The sequence below is a fragment of the Lemur catta genome, chromosome 21 (genome assembly GCF_020740605.2).
Source record: "Lemur catta isolate mLemCat1 chromosome 21, mLemCat1.pri, whole genome shotgun sequence".
Classification (NCBI taxonomy): Eukaryota; Metazoa; Chordata; class Mammalia; order Primates; family Lemuridae; genus Lemur; species Lemur catta.
The window spans coordinates 21,205,467-21,228,822 of NC_059148.1; the positions used below are offsets into that span (position 1 = coordinate 21,205,467).

General features: G+C 45.2%; 1 protein-coding gene across 6 annotated transcripts; it reads left to right on the top strand.

Annotated features, from left to right (window-relative positions):
- Positions 1-663: 663 nt before the first annotated feature.
- WSB2 (WD repeat and SOCS box containing 2) lies at positions 664-22,818 on the top strand. 6 transcript variants are annotated; one of them, XM_045535079.1, is made up of 9 exons: positions 664-872; positions 6,860-7,028; positions 14,150-14,394; positions 14,539-14,670; positions 17,644-17,744; positions 18,852-19,024; positions 19,739-19,849; positions 19,972-20,079; positions 20,686-22,818. In XM_045535079.1, the coding sequence occupies exons 1-9, from the start codon at positions 860-862 to the stop codon at positions 20,846-20,848; spliced, it is 1,215 nt and encodes a 404-aa protein (XP_045391035.1). In that variant the 5' UTR covers positions 664-859; the 3' UTR covers positions 20,849-22,818. The 6 variants fall into 6 exon arrangements, with proteins under 6 accessions (XP_045391035.1, XP_045391037.1, XP_045391040.1 ...); XM_045535081.1 differs by having other exon boundaries at positions 845-872; positions 6,863-7,028; XM_045535084.1 differs by lacking the exon at positions 664-872 and adding an exon at positions 5,736-5,866.
- The last annotated feature ends 538 nt before the right edge of the window (positions 22,819-23,356 follow it).

Consider the following 23,356-nt stretch of genomic DNA (forward strand, 5'->3'; position numbering starts at 1 on the left):
CTGGCTGGGAGAAGGCGAGCCCGAGACACGTGTCTGAGGACGCACGGGTGGAAGGCGGGCAGGGACCTCAGGGTGATGAGGACAGGTGGGGGGGTCGCAGTAGTCACAGAGGACAGACTCCCTCCGACTCCTCCCCGCCCTCGCTTCCCCGCCCGTGGCCGTGGCCCTCCGTTCCCGCTCCCCGCCGCAGCCTCGTCGGTCCCCCCCCCGTTGGTTCTCGGCCAGCGTCCCCTCCGCCCCATTTCGGCCCCCTCGGTTCACCCGGTCCCCCCCCACGCCCCGCGTCTCCCTCTTTTTACCCGCCGCCCCCACCCCTCCATTTCCGCCCGGACCCTGTCCCCCCCCCCGCCCCGCGTCGCCGCTCGCACCGCCGCCCCCGCCTTCCGAGCCGGCTTCGCTGCCCGCCCAGATTTTATTACTTTTTAAATATCCCCCCTCAGATTTTATCCCTCCCCTGCTGCCACCCCCTTTTCCACTCAGCCCTGCTTTGTCCCCGGCCTCCCCGCCCCCGCCCCCGTTTCCCCTCGGCGCCCCCACCCCGCCGCCCCTCCCCCCGTCGTCCCCTCCGAGCGGCCCCCCAGCCCCCCGTTTCCACCCGGCCCTGGCTCCCCTCGCGGTCCGCCTCGGCGCCCCCACCCCGCGCCCCGCCCCCCGCGCGTCCCCGCCCGCGCCCGCCGCCATGTGACGGGAAGCAGCTGATGGCCCCTCCGCGCGGCGGGCGCGGCGGCGGCTGCGGGGCCGGGGCTGGCGGGGCGGGGGCCGGCGCGGGCGGCGCGGGCGGCGCGGGGGCGGCATGAGGGCCCGCGGCCCTGGGGGCTGAGGCGGCCGCCGCCTGCCGCGGGGGCCGCGCGCGTCCTCCATGGAGGCCGGAGGTGAGTGGGCCCGGGGCGCGCCCGCGGGGCCGAGGCCCGTTGTCCCCGGGGAGGGGGAGGGGGAGGCGACCCCGGGGCGGGCTCGGCCGGGCGGGGGGCGGGGCCTGGCCGCGGCGGGGGCGTCCGGCCCGGGCGGGCGGCGGGGTCGCGCGCCGGCGCCCAGCTTTGTTTCACTTTCGCTGTCAGCGGCCGCCCCCCCCCCCCCCCCCCCGCTGCCACCGCCGACAGGACTCCGGAGATCCGGCCTGTGTGGGAGGGGACCCCACCCCCGGGGCAGAGCGGGGCGCCCGGGTGGCACGCGGGGGGGGGCGCCAAGCTCTAAAAGGGGGATACCCTAGGGGGTGCGTGCCCAGGTGCCAGGGGCCGCGCTCCCAGGTCTGGATGGGAGTCAGCTCTGCCCCCTGTAAGCTGAGCGATCGTGGCTGTGGACCAGCCGCTTAACCACCCCCTACCACGTCTCAGTTTTGCATCTGCAAAATGGGCTGATGATAGTCCCCGCCTCAGTGGGTGGCTGGGAGCTCCCCAAACTTGCCTATTCGTAAAAATGGGGTCTGGGGTCCCGCTAAAACAACGTATTTTGAGCCTCTCCCACTGGAGACTGATTCAGTGGAGGTGGGGTGGCGCGGGGGACGTGTGATCAGGCAAGTTTAGGAGACATTGATGCCTGTGGTACTTGTCTTTATTCTTGTTAATTACCGTCACCATCAGAAAACAGTGTGGAAGTCAGAGAATGTTGCATAGGCTTCAAGCCAGCCCAGAAGAACATACAATCTCAGTGCCTCTTATGCAAGGGCAAAACCTCAAGACATCCTTCCGGCTTCTCCCTCCCAGCTACCTTCCCCCTGAACCCCGCTTATATAGAAATTTGGAATAGATTTGGAATTTATTCTGGGAGTCCTAACTCCCGCAAGTACCTGGAGTTTAAAGGCAGTTTCCTGAGGAGAAATTCTCAAAAGAGGTCAAGGCCTAGGGCTCAGAATTTGTTCCGGAACCTTTTTTGTGTGTATTCATGCAATGAAGTTCAAGCTTCATCCTGGTCTGAAGGATTCTGATTGCTGATGACTTGTTATTGTGGGTGGCTAGGTTGAAATCAGGGTATTCCCTAGGGTGGTGTTACTTTTTAATTTAGGAAATGACATTTCTTTGTTTGCTGAAGTCAGGCATTCAGTAAAAGGCAGCTCTCTCTCCCTTCCCATCTAGATAAGGACTTTCTTTTCAGTGAGTGTGTTACCCACAGAATTCTTTTTAAATGGCCTCTACTGTCTTCGTGGATCTTATGTGAGTCTTTTTATAGCTTCCGCTGTCATTTCCATTGACTCCTTATAGTTAAATCTGAAAGCAATCTGTAGTAAGCCTCCCTTTTTAATAGGAATGTTTCCAGTTCTGGGTTGTTCCTAATGATTGACGACTTTGTTTTGGGGGTATGGGCAGAGCTGTTGATAGCTGCCAAGCTACTGTAAAAAAAAAAAAAAAAAAAGGCCAGAGTTTTACTTTCTTTTCAAACTGAGTAAAGCCCATTGTAAAGGAAATACAATGGGCAACAGAAGAAATCTTCAGAGCAGTGGTTATTCATTCAACAAATATTTATTGAGTGTCTGCTATGTGCCAGGCACCCTCTAGGCCAGGGCTGGCCAACAGAAACGTGATGTGAACCTCGGACATAATTTAAAATGCTCAAGTAGCCACATTAACAAAAGAAAAAAGAAACAGATGACATTAATTTCAAGACTATATCTCTTTCAATCCAAAAGATCTAAAATATTGTTTCAACATGTAATCAAATAAAAAATTATTGCAATGTTTTAGATTCTTTTTTTGTACTAAGTCTTCAAAATCCTGGTGTGTATTTTATGCTTAACAGCCCATCTCAGCTCTGACTCTCCACATTTCAAGTGGCCAGTGACCACGTATGGCTGGCGGTCATCTACCTTACTGGAGAGTGCAGCCCACCAGCAGTGAGCCGATAGGCGAGTTCCAGTGGGTTGGGGAAGGGATAGAAAATAAAGACATAAAAGACAAATAAGCAATCAAGAAAATATCTGTTAGTGATGGTTATAAAGAAAATTAAAGGGTTAAAGGAAAGTGAATGAGTCACTTTAGAGAGTGGGGCCAGGAAGGTCTCTAAGAAGGTGACTTGAGAACTGACTGATCCCTGAATGATAAAGTAGAGCGACCAGGGACAATGCTTTCCAGGCGATGGAGCTGCTAATGTAAAGGTCCTGAGGCTGGAAAAATGACCTAACTTCCTGCCTCCTGAGGCCTTAGCTTCCATCTCCCTGTCAAGGTTAACTGCCTTGCATAGAAAAGGCTCATAATAAATATTTTCCCATCCGGTCTGCTTGTCCAAATACATTCCTTTAATTAGAAAAGCCTGATCCAGGGCGGTAGGGGGATTGGGGAGATGTTGGTCAAAGGACACAAAATTTCATTTGTAGAGGAGGAATAAGTTCCATAAATTGATTGTACCTCATGGTGACTATGGTTAATAAATAACAATGAATTGTATACTTGAAAATTGCTGAGAGATTTTAAGTGTTCTCACCACAAAAAAATGGTAAGTATGTGAGGTAATGCATATGTTAATGAGCTCGATTGAGCCATTCCACAATGTGTACATATATCAAAACATTGTATACCATAAATATATACAATTGTTATTTGTCAGTTAAAAAAATTAAAAGAGAAAACCCTGATCCATAGGCTTTTTAACCAAGAAGGGTCACTGCAGGTATGAGCCCAGATGAAGCTGCATCCTCTTGGCTCTAATTTTTTTTTCGTTTGCTTGTCTTTAAGTTTTGCACTAACTATGGCTTTTCTAGCAGCCACGTTTATTTTGGGCCCAGACTCCAATAGACAGGAGTCACTGGGTTCTTCCTTCTTTTAGCTCCTGGATTCCTGAACCTGAAATAGCAAGAGATTAAATCCCTAAATCACAGAAATAGAGTGTGAATTCTGGGTAGGGCTCATGTTTAAGAAGCATTTCATGTGAAATGTTTGCGTAAGCAGCACAGTTTAAGGGGCTTTCTTTCCTTTATGTTTAAAGAGGTATACCATGTGTGTTTATTCAACAAATATGTACTGACTGCCTGCTCTCCGCCAGGAACTCTGCTAGCACTGGGAATAAATATACAGGGTCCCTGCTCCCCTGGAATTGATGGCCTCGTAGGGGTGAGATAGATACTCATCAAATGGTGATGAGTGCTATGAAGGAAATAAAGTGAGGAGCTGTGAAGGAGATTGACTAGGAGTCAGAGAGAGCTCTCTAAGGAATTGTCACATGAACCAGGCCTGAATAAATGGAAGGTGACAGCCATGGAGAGGCATTCCCTCTGAAGGGACTAGCTAGTGCAAAGGCCCCAAGGTCGGGACTAATAGAGTATTAGAGGGAGGAGAGAAGGGCAGTGTGCTGGAGCCTGGGGCAGGGAGAGAAGATGTACAAGCCCAGGTGGAAGATGAAGGCAGGGGGGCGGTTTATGCTGGACCTCAACAGGGGCAGGGTGTGGAGCTTGGGTTTTATTCAAGAGTGATTGAAACCGATCATGCTGGGAGGTGAGGGGCCAGAGGCAAGGAGAGTGGCCGGAAGGCTGCCTAGAGGGCCAGGAGAGTTGATGTTGCCTAGATTGGAATAGTAGCCGTGGAGATGGAGAGGTTAGATTTGGCAAGTCTTGTGGAAACAGACTTGATAGGACTTGCTAATGGATTTGGTTTGGGAGGTAAAGAAAAGAGAAATTTTCATCCAGGTCAATTAAAAATGTTCTGCCAGATCAGTCAATGTCGGTTAATATTTAACTACATCTGGGTTTCTCAGCCTTGGCATTGTTGATATTTTGGGCCAGATAATCCTTTGGTGGGGGCTGCCCTGTGCACTGTAGGATGTTGACGTGTGTCCCTGGCCTCTGCCCACTGGGTGCCAGTAGCCCCACCACCCCCAGTTGTGACAACCAAAAACGTGTCCACATGTTGCCAAATATCCTCAGAGGGCAAAATCACCCCTAATGGAGAACCCCTGGGCTGCATGAAGAGAATATTAACGGATAAGGGCTTATATTTCCATAGGAAAATATCTGGAAGTAATGAGATGGAAGATAGTGTTGAGGGATTGCAGTATAACATTGAGACTATTTTGGATGTAAAATATAAAGTATGTCTTACCATGCAAATGCTCACATCCACAGGAGTGTGCTCATACAGGCGTGTGATTGTGTAAGTGAAAGGATCACACATGGAAACATGTCCAGGTTTCTAGGAGGAATTACCCGGGTCTATAAAAACACCCACTTAGACCTAATATATTAAAACCTAGACTTATACATAGAACCTCCAAGAATGGTAGTCTCTTTACAAAGACTTGATACGATTCATTAAAATTCTATTTAAAGACAGAATTTTCAGCAACACTCCTATTTTATAAAACAAGATATACCTGTGTATTTTCTTACAATGTATCAGAAAATGTTATATATATGTATATATATATATACACACACGTTTATATGCGTCTATACCACCTGTTTCATTGAATCCAAGATACCATGGATTGATTGTGTTACTATTATGTATTAATATCACAGAAAAGAATACTGTCCATTTAACTATGAAAGTCGTTGTAAGGTACATCCTGATTTCTGTGAGATCAAAATGTACGAAGACGTGTCTTAAAACATATGAAATATGGGTTGTTTAAATTAGTATCTATCTGGTAATTGCCATAAAAGGGTGAAAGTCTGGAACGACTAATGGGAAACGTGCACATCAGGAAGTGACCTCATGCAGGATGGAAGCCAGTTTTTATATTAGCATGTTGCACAATCACAGTGGTCAGAAAATTCATTCTGAAGGCCTTTGACTTCCGAGCTTTGTCGGACTTTGTTAATCCTCTGTCAGAGGGAGGAGAATTGAGCCAGGAGCACCAATCCAGTGCCTGCTGTTTTGCAAGATGCGGTGCTAGGCCCTGGGAGAAACAAATATTAAACTATCCTGGTGCTTAAATACTGGTAAGGGGGGAAGGCAAAGGGAATTTGGTTAAGACAGAAGAGAATGAAGTAAACAGGGTGGAACTGATTTCTGTTTTGATAGCGTGAGATCAGGGTGCCCTTCTTAGTCGTGAATCTAGGTGGGATTTCCGTAAGCAGAAAATGAGTGCAGGTGAGTGTGAATGAGCTCCTCTGGGCACGTCAAGCAGCCTTGTGTGGCCAAGTGTGGCATGCAGGGAGGTGTAGTGGAAATCAGGCTGGACTGATAGGCTGCGGCAGAAGGCACGGGATGACAGGCCTGGGCTCGGTTGCTTTTATCATGTAGGCTGGTGGGAGCCTTGGAATGTATTTGAAAGGAATGATGTGATGTGTGTTTCAGCTTTGGCAGGATTCTAGGGGCAAAGACCCATCGGAGACTCTAGCTAAAGATCTGGGTAAGATGAGATAGAAGTTTAAGCCAGGACAGAGGAGATGGAAACAGGAGAGAGGGGGGAGAGGAAATCAACACCTCTGAGTGAGAGGGAGCAAAGTCTGGGCTTTGCGGATGGGTAGGATGCTGGTGAGTGAGAGGGAGACTTTGAATTTCACATAATCCTTCTTTTACCTGGTTCCCAGAAGCAGGTTCTTTTGAAGAGACCTTAAATGCATTGAAAGGCCTTGCTGTTTTGGAGCCTAGGCCTCATAATCTGCAGAATCTAGAGTCCTCTTGGCCTGCCTATCTCTTCCTTTCTTCCTCTTCAAGCATTCATAGGAAAATGAGGCCTCCATTCACTGGGTTCACCAGCACAAAGGTTACTCTGAGTCATGGTTAACCAGCAGTGGGGAGTGCCAGGACTGAGAAACCGCAGTGGAATGTGGCCTGTGGCTACTGTTACTGCCCTAGGTCATTTAAATGACAACTCCCTCTGGGGATCTATAATGTTGCCCTTTGCCATGGGGAGGCAGCGGCTTTCCTGTGTCTGGGTGGTCGGGGAGTGAGGGCGCTTGTTTGAAGCATGCTGTCTCCCACCCCAGAAGAACCTCTGCTGCTGGCCGAACTCAAGCCCGGGCGCCCCCACCAGTTTGACTGGAAGTCGAGCTGTGAAACCTGGAGTGTCGCCTTCTCCCCCGATGGCTCCTGGTTCGCTTGGTCTCAAGGACACTGCATCGTCAAGCTGATCCCCTGGCCCCTGGAGGAGCAGTTGTAAGTACTCTTGCACCTGGGCCCCAAAGGGAATTTTCTAGATGGGGGACATTGGCACTTTCCCAAGTTACTCCTCATTCTTTTGCCATCTCCCTGCCCAAGAACAGAACAGGAGAGGGACAATGGCCGAACAGTTTAGGAATCCATCAAGAGAGTTTCTGAAACCCCACGTTCTGTACACGTGAAAGTCAGTTCTATCAAGATTATGTTAGTCCCAAGTTGGTTTTTTTTTTATATAGCTTTATTGAGATAGAATTTATATACCAAACAGTTGGCATATTTAAAGTGTACAGTGGCTTTTAGTATATTCATGGAGTTGTGCATCTATCACCATAACCAATTTGAGAACATTTTTATTACCTTAAAAAGAAACCCCATACATACCCCTTAGCTTGTATCTGTCAACTCCCCTAGGCCCCCTACCCCCCAGCTCTCCAGGCAACCCCCAATCTGCTTTTCTTTCTTTTTTTTTTTAATTAAAAAAATTTTTTTTCTTTTTAATTGTTTTTTTTTTTTTTTAAGACTAGTCAAATGTAGTAGTGAGAAGGGGGGAAAATAGTAGAACAAGGAGTTCAATCTGTAACTGACTGTGAACAATCAAGTGAGATAATTCAGTACCTTTGGACCAGCCTCTAATCTGCTTTTTATCTCTATGGATTTGCCTTTTCTGGACATTTCCTACTAACGGAATCATACAATATATAGCTTTTTTGACAGCTTCTTTCACTTAGCATACTGTTTTCACAGTTCAGCCATGTTATATATCAGTATTTCATTTCCTTTTATTGCCAAATAATATGCATTGCATGGAGATGCCAAATTTTGTTTACGAGTAATGCTGCTATGGACATGTATGTGCATGGTTTTGGTGGACATGTGTTTTCTATGTTTAACCATTTGAGGAATTGTCAGGCTGTTTTCCAAAATGGCTGCACTATTTCCCACCAGCAGTATATTTGGGTTTCAAATTCTCCATGTCCTTGCCAACACTTGTTATTGTCTGTCTTCTCTATTGTAGCCTAGCCAACCTAGTGGATGTGAAGTGGCATCTTTGTGGTTTTGATTTGCATTTCCCTGATGGCTGGCCACTAATGTGAAACATCTTTTCATGTCCTTATTGGTGCTTGGTATACCTTCTTTGGAGAAATGTCTATTAAGATCCTTTGTCCATTTTTAAATTAGGTATTTGTCTTTTTATTATTGACCAAGTATAGTTTCTTTTCTTTTCTTTTTTCTTTTTTTTTTGAGACAGAGTCTCACTCTGTTGCCCGGGCTAGAGTACCATGACGTCAGCCTAGCTCACAGCAGCCTCAAACTCCTGGGCTCAAGCAATCCTCCTGCCTCAGCCTCCCAAGTAGCTGGAACTACAGGCATGTGCCACCATGCCCGGCTAATTTTTTCTATAGAATTTGAAGTTGTTCAGCTAATTTCTTTCTATTTTTAGTAGAGAAGGAGTCTCACTCTTGCTCAGGCTGGTCTGGAACTCCTGACCTTGAGCAATCCTCCCACCTTGGCCTCCCAGAGTGCTAGGATTACAGGCATGAGCCACCATGCCCAGCCCAAGTGTAATTTGTGATACTAGTTTTTCTTTCTTTGGGATGGGCATGTCCCAGTGTTGTAATGCTGTGCGTTCCCAGTCAGATGGCCCAGCTGCTGTATCTTTTCATTTGTCCCAGGGTAACTCATGTCTGCATTCATTTACTCAGGTAACATTTGTTGCAAATTTTCTTTGCCTGACACTGAGTTAGGGGCTGAGAATCCTTAGATAAATCAAATATGGCTCCTGTTCTTGAGGGGCTCAGTTGTTTTGCTTTAAGCATTTTTCATAAATAGCATATTAGATTTAAGCCTTTTGTAAGTTCAGTCTGAAACTTGTTGCCTTGATAAGAGGTAATGCTGACAATAATTTGCTGATGTAGGTACTCTGATCACTGTTGGGGTTGGGGGGTATACATTTGTGCAGTTTCTGGAAGGAAGGTTATTTGGCAAAATGCATCAAGGACCTTAAAAATGTTCTTCTGGCTATTAGGAATGTCAAAAATGGGGTCATCTATTTATATACACTGATTTTCATCATGAAATTAATTGTATAGTAGTAAAAAATTAGAAACAGCTTAACATCTAGTGATGAGAGGATGCTTAAGGAGATGGTGGCATTTCCATATGATATTTTTGCAGCCATCCAAGATTGTTGTGTGTGTGGTTTTTTTTTTTTTTTTTTTTTTTTTTGAGACTGAGTCTCACTCTGTTGCCTGGGCTAGAATGCCGTGGCATCAGCCTAGCTCACAGCAACCTCAAACTCCTGGGCTTAAGCGATCCTTCTGCCTCAGCCTCCCGAGTAGCTGGGACTATAGGCATGTGCCACCATGCCCGGCTAATTTTTTCTGTATATTTTTAGTTGTCCGGCTAATTTATTTCTATTTTTAGTAGAGACGGGATCTCACTCTTGCTCAGGCTGGTCTCGAACTCCTGACCTCGAGCAATCCTCCTCCTCGGCCTCCCTGAGTGCTAGGATTACAGGCGTGAGCCACTGAGCTGGCCTGTTGTGTGTTTTTAATCAGAATTTTCAGTTTCTTTTGTGGCCAGTTTAATGATAATGCCAAGGTCCTTCATTGTTTATTGATCCCCACTCTAAATACAAGGAACTCTGCTTCATATCCAGATTTATATATATAAATATTTTTATATATAAATATATAAATTAATATATAATATACATAAATATATAAATTAATATATAATATATAATATAAATTAACATATATAAATTTTTATATAAATTTATAATCTGAAAAAGCTTTTTTAAAAAAAGTATAGCATAGAAAATCTGTTGTTTTCTTAAAAATCACTCTTATACTCAAATATATCATTACTATAGGTAAATATATCCTTTCAGTATTAACTAAGTAAAATGGAGAAAGATATTTGAGTTTTAACCCTTTTTGCATATCTGTTACTTAGTGTAATGAGAGAAGTGTTATTGTTTAATATGTTATATGAGAAGTTAGTGGTTTGGGGGAAAATCACACATTTTGAAGAATAATCACCTGGGAAAATGCTTACAGTATACGGCTTATTGAGAAAAGCAGGCTATGAAACCATGTATGCAATATGATCCCAAATTTGTTTTTTAAAATCATATGTACATACATGCAAATAAAAATTTGTAGTGAAATGTTTAGAATGGTGTTAGGATTGTGGGTAATTTTTACTTTATTATTTGTCTCATTTCCAATTTCCCCCATGTTTCTCTTATTTTTATAATTTAAACTAATTATTATTTTTAAAGTCCTTTAACAGGGAGAACCTGGGACATTTATATTCTTGTTAGGGTTATACATTTAAAAAAATCATATGGTGCTTTTGATATTGAGCAAATAATTGATTTTCACCAAATAATTGTGCTACCTTTAGAAATAAAGTCTTTAGAACCCTTAATTTCAGGGGTGCTAAATTTTGCCAGTGAATCTCTTCTTGCCTCATTGCTGCTTCCCATGCTCCTACCTCCCTGCCTCTCACGTAACTCTTTTTTTGATTCATCAGTAAACTCAGAAATCCAGAGTATTGGTTGAGCACTAGGCTAGGATACCCAACACTTGAGTTCTAGTTCCAGTTCTGCCCTGATTTTGTGAGCCCAGTAAAGTTAATAATCTGTAAAATGGAAATTTTAGTATCTCTTTCTAGAAAAATTATATTTATGATATTAAAATGAAATAATATGGAAATGTGCCTTAATTCTTTTGGAATAAAGTAGCTACAGGTGTATCCCTAAATTCAAATACAGAAATCAGGATTTTATAAAAAATAAAACAAAGGTAACTTTGGAGGTTGCAAGCTGTCCTAAACCTCTTCCAGTAGCCTGCCTTTTAAGTGCTTCCTCCTATGATGGCAAACTCAGGCCAGAGCCAGTCAGTCTGGGCAGTATGTGGATAGGCGGCTGATTGAAATGGCAGTCACAATCACATTCAGATTGTGTTGCAAAAATAAATTTTCAGACTACATTTGGCCATTTAGACCAGAGGTCAGCAAATTTTTCTGTACAGACCCATTAAATATTTTAGGCTTTGCAGGCCATAAGGTCTTTGTCTCAACTACTTAACTCTGCTGTTATAGCATGAAAGTAATCTCAGATAATACATAAACAAATGAATGTGGCGGTGTTCCAATAAAACTTTATTTATAAAAACAAAATACTGTCATTGTGACAACATGGATGAACCTAGAAGACTTTATGCTAGATGAAATGAGCCAGGCACAGAGGGACAAATACAGCATGATCTCACTTACACGTGGAGTCTAAAAAAGTCAAACTGATAGAAGCAGAGAGCAGAATGGTGGTTACCTTGGGTGGGAGGAGGACTGGGGAGATGTTGGTTAAAGGTACAAAGTTTCAGTTAGACAGGATGGCATGGTGACTATAGTTAATGATAATGTATTTTATGCTTGAAAATTGCTGAGAGTAGATTTTTTTTTTTTTTTAACCTGGAGCCATGCCCAAGAAGCCTTTTGAGCAAGTAGACTCTGAGAGTAGATCTTAAATGTTCTCACAACAAAATAAATATGTTGAAGGAATGGATATGCTATTAGCTTGATATACCACTTCATAATGTATAACTATATCAGAACATCATGCTGTACACCATAAATATATACAATTTTATGGTCAACTATACCCTTAATTAAAAACATTGACAAGTAGATTGTTGAAAGAGAAAAAACAAAAACAGATCGCTGGCCTGGACATAGTTTGCCAACCTCTGATTTAGACTGAGAGTTTTAGAGCTGAAGGAGCCCACGCTTGTCTCAGTTCCTTCCAGTTCCTTCCTTCTAATTTTACAGGTGAGCTTGGTTAAAATTCTTCCACATATTTTTCACCATGCAGTTGATAAAAATGTGATTTACTTACTACTTTTTGGGAACACAAGTAATACATAAAGAGGTCCAGCCGCCTATACGTTGAGTATAGGATTTCTCATGGACTGAGAAATAGGTTTTTTTGAAAATAGATTTAGGGGGTACAAGTGCATATTTGTTACATGGATAATATTGCTCAGTGGTGAGGTTGGGGCTTTTAGCATACTCGTCACCCAAATAGTGTGCCCGATGTGTAATGTTTCATCCCTCACCACCCCCAGCCTCCCACCTGTTGGCGTCTCCACTGTGTATTATTGCACTCTGTATGTACACGTGTACGCACTGTTTAGCTCCCACTTATAAATGAGAACACGCAGTATTTGACTTTCTGTTTCTGAGTTATTTCACTTAGGGTAATGGCCTCCAGTTCCTTCTATGTTGCTGAAGAGATATGATTTCATTCTTTTTTATGGCTGAGTAGTATTCACCCATAGTATTCAAATGTCATGTACACACAGACACACACACACACACACACACACACACACACACACACACACACACACACACACACACACACACACCCCGCACTCCCACATTTTCTTTACCTAATCAGTTGTCAGTGGACACGTAGGTTAATTCCAGGACTTTGCTATTACGAACAGTACTGTGACAAACATATGAGTGCAGATGTCTGTTTTATATCATGGTTTGTTTTCTCTTGGGTAGATACCTAGTAGTGGGATTGCTGGGTTGAATGATAGATCTATTTTTAGCTCTGAGAACTCCCGGGGAACCAAATCTGAACTCCTCCTGGGGTCCAGCTCTCTCATCTCCATTTTCCCCAGTTTGACATACCAGAGTGCGGTCAGGGTCTCACTGGAAAGTGGGACCTTTACTTGTGCTGGTAAAGTGTGCCTCAGGCTAAACCACAGGGCTGTCTAATTGCTCCTGCGTCTGCCGGGCGCAGTGGTGGGCAGGGCTCTGTGTCTGAGGGATTGAGCCTTAGCTGATCTGAGCCTGTGTCACCATAAGTAGAATGCAGAAGGAGAGGGTTGGGCTAAGAGATCTTTCAGGGCAGGACACCTCTAAACAGCTCTGTGGGTTCTTTTTCTCGTTACTACCCTGCTGGTTGGTTCCTGTGCTGGTTACCATCAGGGACGTAAAGGAAAGAGCCTCATTAATCGACTGGAATGTAATGTGCAAAGGTGGAAATCAACACGTACCAAACACACTGTATTGGCAAGAAAGGGGTTTATTTTCCAGCTCCTTGGGGATTTCTAAGTTAGAAGGAGGGAACTCATCGGGCAGGAGAGTGGCAGATGGGTATTCAGGCTCCAAGTTCTGTCCTAGTTCCAAACCTACAGTATGCTTGCTTTCTCGTGGGAAAGACTGAGTGCATCTTTCCTTCCATGCACCGGAACCCAAGAGAACTTTCCGTGCAAGTGTATGGCTCCCTGGAGCATCTGTGATCTAGTTAACCCCCACTGCAGGTCACCCGTTTGCAGGCCTGTCACAAATGAGATGGGCCAAGACCAGTGAAGCCTCTGTTACATGCACTTTTTTTTTTGTGTGTGTGTGAGAGCCATCATAGTTCACTGCAGCCTCCAACTCCTAGGCTCAAGCGATCCTCCTGCCTCAGTCTTCCAGCTAGGTAGGACTACAGGCACACACCACCATGCCCCAGTTAATTTTTTAATTTTTTCTAGAGACAGGGTCTCGTCGCTATGGTGCCCAGGCTGGTCTCGAGCTCCTGGCCTCAATTGATCCTCTCACCTCGGCCTCCCAGGGTGCTGGTACTACAGGCTTGAGCCACTGTGCCCAGCAGAACTTTTTTTTTTTGAGACAGAGTCTCACTCTATCGCCCCATGTAGAGTACAGTGGTGTCATCATAGCTCACTGCAACCTTAAACCCCTGGGCTCAGGTGATCCTCCTGCCTCAGCCTCTGGTGTAGCTGGGACCATAGGCACGCCCCACCATACCTGGCTGATTTTTTCTATTTTTAATAGAGACGGGTCTCACTCTTGCTCAGGCTGGTCTCGAACTCATGAGTTCAAGCAATCCTCCCGCCTCAGCCTCCCAGAGTACTAGGATTACAGGCATGAGCCACTGCACCTGGCCAGAACACTTAAAAAGAAAAGTCACATCAGAATTCACCAAAGGCCAGTTTGTTTCTAGGATTTTAAAATCTTAGGTGTCCCAGGATGAAAAGTTGGTTGACTTGGTAACAATTGCAGACTTATCGAGAAATTTCTGCATCCCCCAGCATCCCTAAAGGGTTTGAAGCCAAAAGTCGAAGTAGCAAAAATGAGACCAAAGGGCGAGGCAGCCCAAAGGAGAAGACGCTGGACTGTGGGCAGATTGTCTGGGGGTTGGCCTTCAGCCCATGGCCGTCCCCCCCCAGCAGGAAGCTCTGGGCACGCCACCATCCCCAAGTGCCAGATGTCTCCTGCCTGATCCTTGCTACGGGACTCAACGATGGGCAGATCAAGATTTGGGAGGTACAGACAGGTAGGTCATTCCTGGCTGGCACAAGGTCCTGGGAGGCTCTAGTGCATGTTGGGGCCACCCCCAGCCCAGGTGGCTGAGGGGTGTGGCTGTGGCGGGCACCTCTCCACCTCTCCTGCTGACGGGGTACTCCTGTTCTCACACTAGGGCTCCTGCTTTTGAATCTTTCTGGCCACCAAGATGTCGTGAGAGATCTGAGCTTCACACCCAGCGGCAGTTTGATTTTGGTCTCTGCGTCACGGGATAAGACTCTTCGAATTTGGGACCTGAATAAACATGGTATGGAGGTGATGCAACTTGGCAACTCCCAAAGTACTGTGTTTGCCCCTGTCTCCACTTTACCAGTGTCCTTTTTTTTGACTTTCTGTTACTGCCTCCTAAGGAGGCATTTTAGGCATTTTTTTCCTTATTGCACCTCCTCCTGTCCCAAAGATACATTGTACTAATTGAAAGAGATTTCAATACCAATGATAAACTGTATGTCTATTTATGATTTTTTTTTTTTTTTTGGAGACAGAGTCTCTCTCTGTCCACCCCGAGTAGAGTGCAGTGACATCATCATAGCTCACTGAAGCCTCAAACTCCTGGGCTCAAGCCATCCTCCTTTCTCAGCCTCCCTAGTAGCTGGGACTACAGGTGTGTACCACCACACCCAGCTAATTTTTCTATTTTTAATAGAGAAGGGAGTCTTGCTCTTGCTCAGGCTGGTATCGAACTCCTGAGCTCAAGCGATCCGCCCGCCTCGGCCTCCCAGAGTGCTAGGATTACAGGCGTGAGCCCCCTCATCCCACCTTATTGATGATATTTTAATTAGAAAGATATATTGTATATCCATTTATATACTGAATGCATATCTATGCTTTGTTCATAAAAAAATGTAAGATTTTTTTGGCCACCAAGAACCAGTTTTCACACCCTTGAGGTGACATTGCCCCGACTGAAAATATATAACCTAGAACAGATTTTCTCATCCTCAGCATTACGTACATTTTGGGCTGAAGGTCATTTGCTGGGGACTTCCCTGTGCACTGTGAGATACTGAGCAGCATCCCTGGCCTCTTCTCTGTAGGTGCCAGTAGCATCCTCTCCAGTCGTGACAACCAAAAATGTCTCTAGACATTGCCCCATGTCCGCTGGAGGGCAAAGTCTCCCCAGGTTCAGAACCACTGATGGGTACTTCCTGTTAGAAATAAAGGGCTTCTTTCTGAAGCAGAATGTAAGCCTACAACAGTTCTCTCAGATTGGAGGGGGCCAGCTTTTGTGAAATTCTGCCTTGAGCAAACGCTATATAGGCGTGGCCCGATAAAGGATTCCACACGTCTCTGGTTTTGATCCTTAACTGGAAAGGTGACATAGGGAAGGGAAATTTATTGCTATATCATTTCCCCCACAAATGGGTGGGGGTTCAGGGACCAGGGGGAATGGAATGGGGCTGTGGGGACAGTTCATGAGGACGCACACTCGTCCCCATAGTGCAAAGGCACCAGTACTGTTGCCCAAGCCGGGACTGTCCAGCTCCCCACAACCATGGGAGGGGACTTTTCTCCTGCCCTCTTAGAACTGAGCCTGAAGACTTGGGTCTTAGTCAGCTCAGGCTGGTATGACAAGTACCGCAGACTGGGTGGCTTAAACAATATTTATTCCTCACAGTTCTTGAGGCTGGGAAGTCCATGATCAAGGCGTGGACAGCTGCGGTGTCTGGTGAGAGCCTGCTGCCTGGCTCGTAAACAGCCGCTTTCTCGCTGCATCCTCATGTGGCAGAGAGAGCTCTCTCTCTCATGTCTCTTCTTAGGGCACTCATCCCCTTTCTGAGGCTCCACCCTCATGACCTCTGCTTACTTCTGAAAGGCCCACCTCCTAATACCATCACACTGAGGATTAGGGCTTCAACATGTGAATTTTTGAGGGACACAAACATGCAGTCCATAGCAGCTTGTCAAACAAGATAAACCAAGGAGGTGCTTGTAGTGTCCTCATCTGAAGACATCTGATCACCGAGAGAACTCTAGGTAGTTTCTGCCCAGTATTGTGGAAGCTGTAATCACACAATCTAAGATAGACCTGCTCACCGGGAGGCTTCTCAGAGGCAGTACCGTTCCTGCTGCTGGTTTAATGAGTGTGCAGAGGAAGCTTGCCACCGTCTAAGGAGGGTCTGTGGAGTGACTTTGGAAGTCGCCTGATGGTTGGGAAGGAAGGACTAAGTGAGAGTGGCTGAGAGTGGGCAGAATGGAGTAGGCCAATTACTAGAGCTTTTCAAGAAGAGAAGTAAGTTGTGTTCCTGGGTGCCCGGCACCGCCCTTTTTTTACTTTTTTCTTGCTTGGCTCTTTCCTTCCCCATTCTCCCTCTCTTGCCGTCTCCCCATTGCATCATCCCCTTTTCCCCTGCAACCTGGTAACATAGCCTTCCATACTTTTCTCTATATTGTATAATCCTGTACACACATGCTTACTTCCATGGGTTGGGGGTAATTGTTGTACAAAAATGGAATCACGTATTGTTTATATTTTTTCTGCATCTTGGTTTTTTTGCATTAAACAGCACCCCATGGAAGATCTATATCTCTCATTCCATCTGCATTAACAGGGTAGCTATCCCACCATTTATCCACCTATCCCCTATGGATGGGCACTTGGTGTTCTTAAAAAAACTGAGAGCTGGAGAGAGATTACATGAGTCACCCTGGTTATGTGTTGAGTAAGCAGTGGAGCCAGGATTCAAACCCAAGCCGCCTGACTCCAGAGCCTGTACCTCTAATTCCTACACACCCCTGCCCATCTGGACACCCTGGTGAGGCGGGAGGAGGGGAACAGTCTGGAGTGGGATCCACATGACGATGGGAAAACCATTACAGACTTAACGTGAGGGAGAACTGAAGATAAACACTCTCACTGTTGGGAAAGATGCTTCAGAGTACTGGAGGTGGTTGGGGACCCTAAAAAGAATATTCTGTGCTATCAAAGGGTCCCTGATTTATGTACACCCTCTGCCCTGGTGATCTGGTAGGGTTTGGTGAAGCCGTAGGTAATGATTTCCCTGGGATGTTAGAATGTCATATTTACGGGTTAGAGGTGTTCAAATGGCAAGTCTGGGCATCTTTCTTTCTCTGCATTAAAAATTGGGCCTTTGGGCCCAGCTGCTGTGGAACCGTTGGATATAATGGATGTGAGGTCATTGCTGCCAGTTCTCTCAATTCTCGACTTCCTGCTGTTACTTTGAGCCTTGGCTCACCGTTTGCTTCTTTTTCCTGCCAGGTAAACAGATTCAGGTGTTATCGGGCCACCTGCAGTGGGTTTACTGCTGTTCCATTTCCCCAGACTGTAGCATGTTGTGCTCGGCAGCTGGAGAGAAGTCGGTGAGTGTCCAACATTGTTCTTTAGTTCAGTGAGACACAGAGGTCTGACGCGGCGGCCTTGTGTGAGGGAAATAAACCAAGTATCCTCAAAATCCATCTGCAAATCGGCCCCAACAGAAGGCACGCTGCTGGGTGCCTTTGTGATTTGCACTGTGACATGGACCCAGAGGAGATATTTGGAAGTAAGTCGCTCCTGTCATCAAAGGGCTGTTTCCCTTTACAGATTGGGAAAGGGGTTGCTTTAAACATTTCTTTTCCCCTTGGAGTGTAAGATTTTAAAAGGTAAAACCCACATGTGGATCCAAATTTCCTTTGAAGCATCTAATTTGAATCCATCTAATTAGGATTTTCAATTCAAATTATGATGCATGCAGTTTTTTGTTGACCTTTGTTTTGAAATCCTGTTATTTAAAAAAAAAAAAATAGTATTGGAAACCCAAGAACAGTTTGGGAACAGTTTCTGTTTGAATTTTGTTTGCCTTGAGCCTTTGCTGTGCCTGAAGGGAAAGTTAAGAGTTCACTATCGGGTACAGCCCAGGTGGTTAATCATTCCTCTGAGGTTTGCAACTATGGAAGGTGAGAGTTTTCTTAAAGGAAAGAGAATAAAATCCTCCTTTTAGTGCTCAGGTTTAAAGTGATGAGCTGGGTCAGATGTGCAGCCAAGACAGACTTCCACGGTTCTGTAAGCCAGGTGGGGGGTGTGAGGGGCTTGGCAGGCTGCCACCGCTCTGTGGGGCGGTCCCAGGGTTCACTTCTGACCCGTTTTTGGTTTTCAGTGGAACCAGATGGCACTTGGCCTAGCTCTGCGTCAGGACGTACCACCCTCTTTGCAAACAGGGCTCAGAGGCTCCTACAGATACAGCCCAGCTGGCGGCCGTCCTCAGGTGGCCCAGCTTAGTCTCCCTTAAAGTGAGCTCGTTGACCACGTGCCTTGGTTAAGTGCCTTAAAAATTCCTTTCCTCTGTTTCAACCTGTCTGGTAGGTTCTGGCAGAAGGGAAGAAAGGGGAATGGCGGGCAGAGGGAACTGCTGGGCCTCTCAGACTCCCTCCCGCCGGAGTCCTGAGCGCTGTTCCTGCCCCTCACCAGGCACCTGTTACTTCCCACAGGTCTTTCTGTGGAGCATGCGGTCCTACACATTAATCCGAAAGCTAGAAGGCCACCAAAGCAGCGTTGTCTCTTGTGACTTCTCCCCCGACTCTGCCTTGCTTGTCACAGCTTCTTATGACACCAATGTGATTATGTGGGACCCCTACACTGGCGAAAGGCTGAGGTCACTCCGGTAAGGACTGAATCCCTGCTAGGGCTTCCTTGTGGGGAGACTGATGAGAAACACGCCTGGGATTGGACGTGTCCCTCTTAGCATCTGGGACACGGGAGGGGACACCCTGGATAACAAGGCACAGTGGGTTAAATGTTTATTAGTATTTCATTGTCAGTTAAGCCCTCTAAATACGACCTGAGCGTCTTCAGTCCTCTAGTTTAGGAGGCTGTCTGTGCTCTGGATTCAGCGTTACGAAACCTCTAAGTGACTTGGTATTTCCATTTACTAATAACTGTAGTAGCAAGTTCAGAATGATCCCCGTATAGAAACTGTTATTTCCAAAATGAGTTTTCATGTTCTCACAAACTTGATCTACTTTTTCCCTTTGTCTCTGTTGTTTTATGAAGCGAGTAATGGGTAGTCCTATAATTATCATGTATCTTAGCCTAAAAAAGACTTGCAGTGTGTACCGTGGCATTCAAGTGAGGGCTGACCTACTTTGCATAAGGAAATCAGCACGGGGAAGCGCTGGGAACCCTGTGGCCCTCCACAGGGCGCTTGGAGCCTTCTGAGATGCCCTTTTTCCCAGTCTGCAAACCCCAAGGTTTTCCGTAAGGGGCACGAGATGTGTCTTGAGCTTGTCCTAGCCATGGCCGTTTGGCCTGGGGCGAGGACGCAGGGTGGAAGGGGACCGTGTCGCCAGGGCTACTCTTCTGTGTCTTTCCTTCTCAGCCACACCCAGGTCGACCCTGGCATGGACGACAGCGATGTCCACATTAGCTCACTAAGATCCGTGTGCTTCTCTCCAGAAGGCTTGTACCTTGCGACAGTGGCAGATGACAGGTAACAAAGAGAAATCTCTGCAGCCCCAGAGCAAGTGCTTGCAAGCAATGGCAGCATGACCCTCGCCGTGTGGCCCCAGGTCGGCCAACGTACAACTGTGTCCCTCTCTCTCTCTCATCTAGACTCCTCAGGATCTGGGCCCTGGAACTGAAAACTCCAATTGCATTTGCTCCTATGACCAATGGTCTTTGCTGCACATTTTTTCCACATGGTGGAGTTATTGCCACAGGGTATGTATCTGTTAGCTGAATGGATGGGTAGTGGTTTCTGCCATGTGGTTTTTTAGGGAAGGAAAGTATCTAGAATGTTCTTGCCCATGAAGAAACCTTTAAGGAAATCCAAGATTATGTAAAACTCAAATATTCTGTTCTGTCAATATACTGTATCATTTACTCTTAATATTTAACCTAAATGTGATTAAAGACCTACAATTCATGCCACCTTCTGGCCAAGTCCATGAGGAAGCATCAGTTAAGATGATGCAGAATTTATATGGGAAACCATTTAGGGCAAAGAGACCACCTTATAGGAAACATCTATAATTCAGTAGGTGGCACTCTTCCTTCTATTACTTTTGAACTAATAGTAGTCTGATTTAGAAAGGGCTGTGCTAACAGCACTCTGTATCAAAGGTGTCTTGAGTTCTGCTAATCCTATCAGCAGCCTTAATTATTTAGAACTACAGCTTTTAAATCCATTTCCATGGTCAAGGTTGCATTTCACTCTCTGGAGTCTCCTGCTATTTGGAGGCAAAGTAGAAACATTAATATCCATCACAATGAAAACATGAACTTCCAAGGTCTATCTAAATGCAGCGTTGATTTGTTTCGTTTCAGGACGAGAGATGGCCATGTCCAGTTCTGGACAGCTCCTAGGGTCCTATCCTCACTGAAGCACTTATGCCGGAAAGCCCTTCGAAGTTTCCTAACAACTTACCAAGTCCTAGCACTGCCAATCCCCAAGAAGATGAAAGAGTTCCTCACATACAGGACTTTTTAAGCAACGCTACTTACCTTACGTGTTTTCTTTGTAGCAGGATAAATCTTCTTGGCAAAGGAGTAGCTGGAATAATGGCCCAAACATCTGGTCTTGGGCTGAAATAGCATTTCTTTGGGATTGTGAATAGAATGTAGCAAAACCAGATTTCAGAGGACTAGTCATGGATCTTTCTCTCCATGGCATGTGACAGTTGGTCTTAGAGGCGATTCCACTTCTGTGGTGACAGTCTTACCTTGAATCTGTGGTCCAGTTATGAACAGCAAGTGTTGAACTTTCTAGTCGTTTTGATTCAAAGTGCAGTTATTGATGTTGTTTTGATGATAGAAGTAAGTAGGCCTCCAGAGCCTCTCCTAGGCGGCAGAGAGGGTCACATTCCCTCAGCTGGGAAGCATGACTTCTGCCTTGTACTATCATCCTTGTGTTGCCGATGCAGTGGTAGCATTGTTTAAAGTTCTCTCCTGCTACGGTCAGGGTTGCTCTCCTTCCTCTGGCTCCTTTCTGACCAGCAGGACAAAGTTTTCATGGAACCATGTGGTATGAGGTATTAGCTTAATGAAATTACAGGGGAATCAGGCTGTGCTCCTGACTGATCCAGACACTATTACTGGCTTTTTTTTTTTTTAATGGTGTGCATGTGCAGATGACCAGTTTGTATGTCAGATTATACAGGATGTATTCCTAAACTGCATGACTGTTCAGATGGCTCCTGAGTGGTCAGTTGCCATTTATTAGCATATTTATTTGTATTTTCTCAACAGATGTTAAGGTACAATTGTGTTTTTCTTGATATCTAAAAACCATAGTACTTAAATTGAACAGTTGCGAAGATGTGTCTTAACTGTGTAAAGAATTGGTGTTGTCATGATTTAGCTGATACTCCTGTGTACGAGATCTGTCTTCGCTGCTTAACCTCATTAGATTAATCAGCTGGTTTCAACTCTACCCGCCCCCCCGCCCCCAACAGAAATAACTCCTTAAAAGTACTGTTCTCTTTCAGTGGCACGTAGTTATCTAATCAAGACACCTCATTCAAGCAAAATCTGCCTTAGGAAAATTTAATATATTTTAAATTATTTTAAAAGAAATGCAACATCTTATTCTTTAGCTTTCTTAATTGGTGCTTTATGGAGGCCAGTGAAATGTTATATGACTTGTTGAGAAAGTCGAGGAATTTCCTCTACCACCTTTGTTGCTTGAAGAAAAACATCTTTTCAAAATGAGAGGCGTTCATTGAAGGAAAAAAAACAGTTAAAACCTTTTGGCGCTCTGTTTCATTTTTTCCATTGAGAAAAAAAAAATCCCTTTTAAAACAAGTAGTACAATGGAAGATCTGGGAATGGATTTAAATTTAAATGAAACTTTTAAATTTCATGATTATCTTGAAATATCACACACAGTGGAGTATGAGAGGCTCTGGATGGATTGAGGCCCTGCTTGGCCATTAGATTTAAACTTTGCTGATGTCCTTGGGTAAGAAGTCCTCCAGAAATAAAGGAAATAACTAACTTCTCCCTTTTGACAGTTTAAGAATTTGACACCTTTATAAAGAACAGTCTCTAAAGAAAGTTTATTCTGTGATATTAGAGACAGAAGGTTTTAATATAAATGGATGTTGGACAAGTCGGCATCTTTATAACTGGCTAAGGGAAGAAGAGTAACACAGCCAGCAAGCAAGCTGCTTTACTTTCATTGTAAAGAACTCTAACATCAATGCAGCATAACTGCTGAGAAATAAATGTTACATGTGTACAGAAGTCCCAGGCCTTTCAGCAGTTCTAGATTTAGAGTCAGACTTACTCTCACATGCCGTCCCTGGGTTAACCAAGTACGTGCTATACAACCTTTGGCCCCCAATGGCATAATTGAAAGCTAGGTCTCTATTATATTTGAAATTAAAGTTTTTTCCTACTTGGAACCTGCTGGTAACTGTTCTACTTCAAGAGAGGAAATAAAGACCAGTTTTTAAAGTAGGAGAATTCAGTCCATTTTATAAGAGCATAATAATTTTGGCCAGAAATCCATTAATGCCTATTTAAAGTAAACACAGAGACAGTGCCAAGGAGTAGATTCATAAACTTAATTTTGGAGATGTTGTTTACCTTGAGTTGGAAGACACTTGGACCGTATTAGATCGGAAAGCCTTATGTTCCAGACCAAATGCAGCAGGCCAATTCTCTGTCATCTAAGCAACTGAAGGGTAAAAGCCTCATGGCTAAAAAAAGATTATTTTTTTCCCCATAAAAGACAGAAAGATTGGACATGGTGGCTCACACTTGTAATAATAGCACTCTGGGAGGCTAAGCCATGAAGAATCGCTTGAGGCCAGGAGTTTGAGACCTGCCTGAGCAACACAGCAAAACCTTGTTTCCACAAAAAGTAAAAATATTAGCCAGGCATGGTTAGTACACACCTGTAGTGCCAGCTACTCAGGAGATTGAGGCAGGAGGATCTCTTGAGCCCAGGAGTTTGAGGCTGTAGTGAGCTATGATGATGCCACTGCACTCTAGC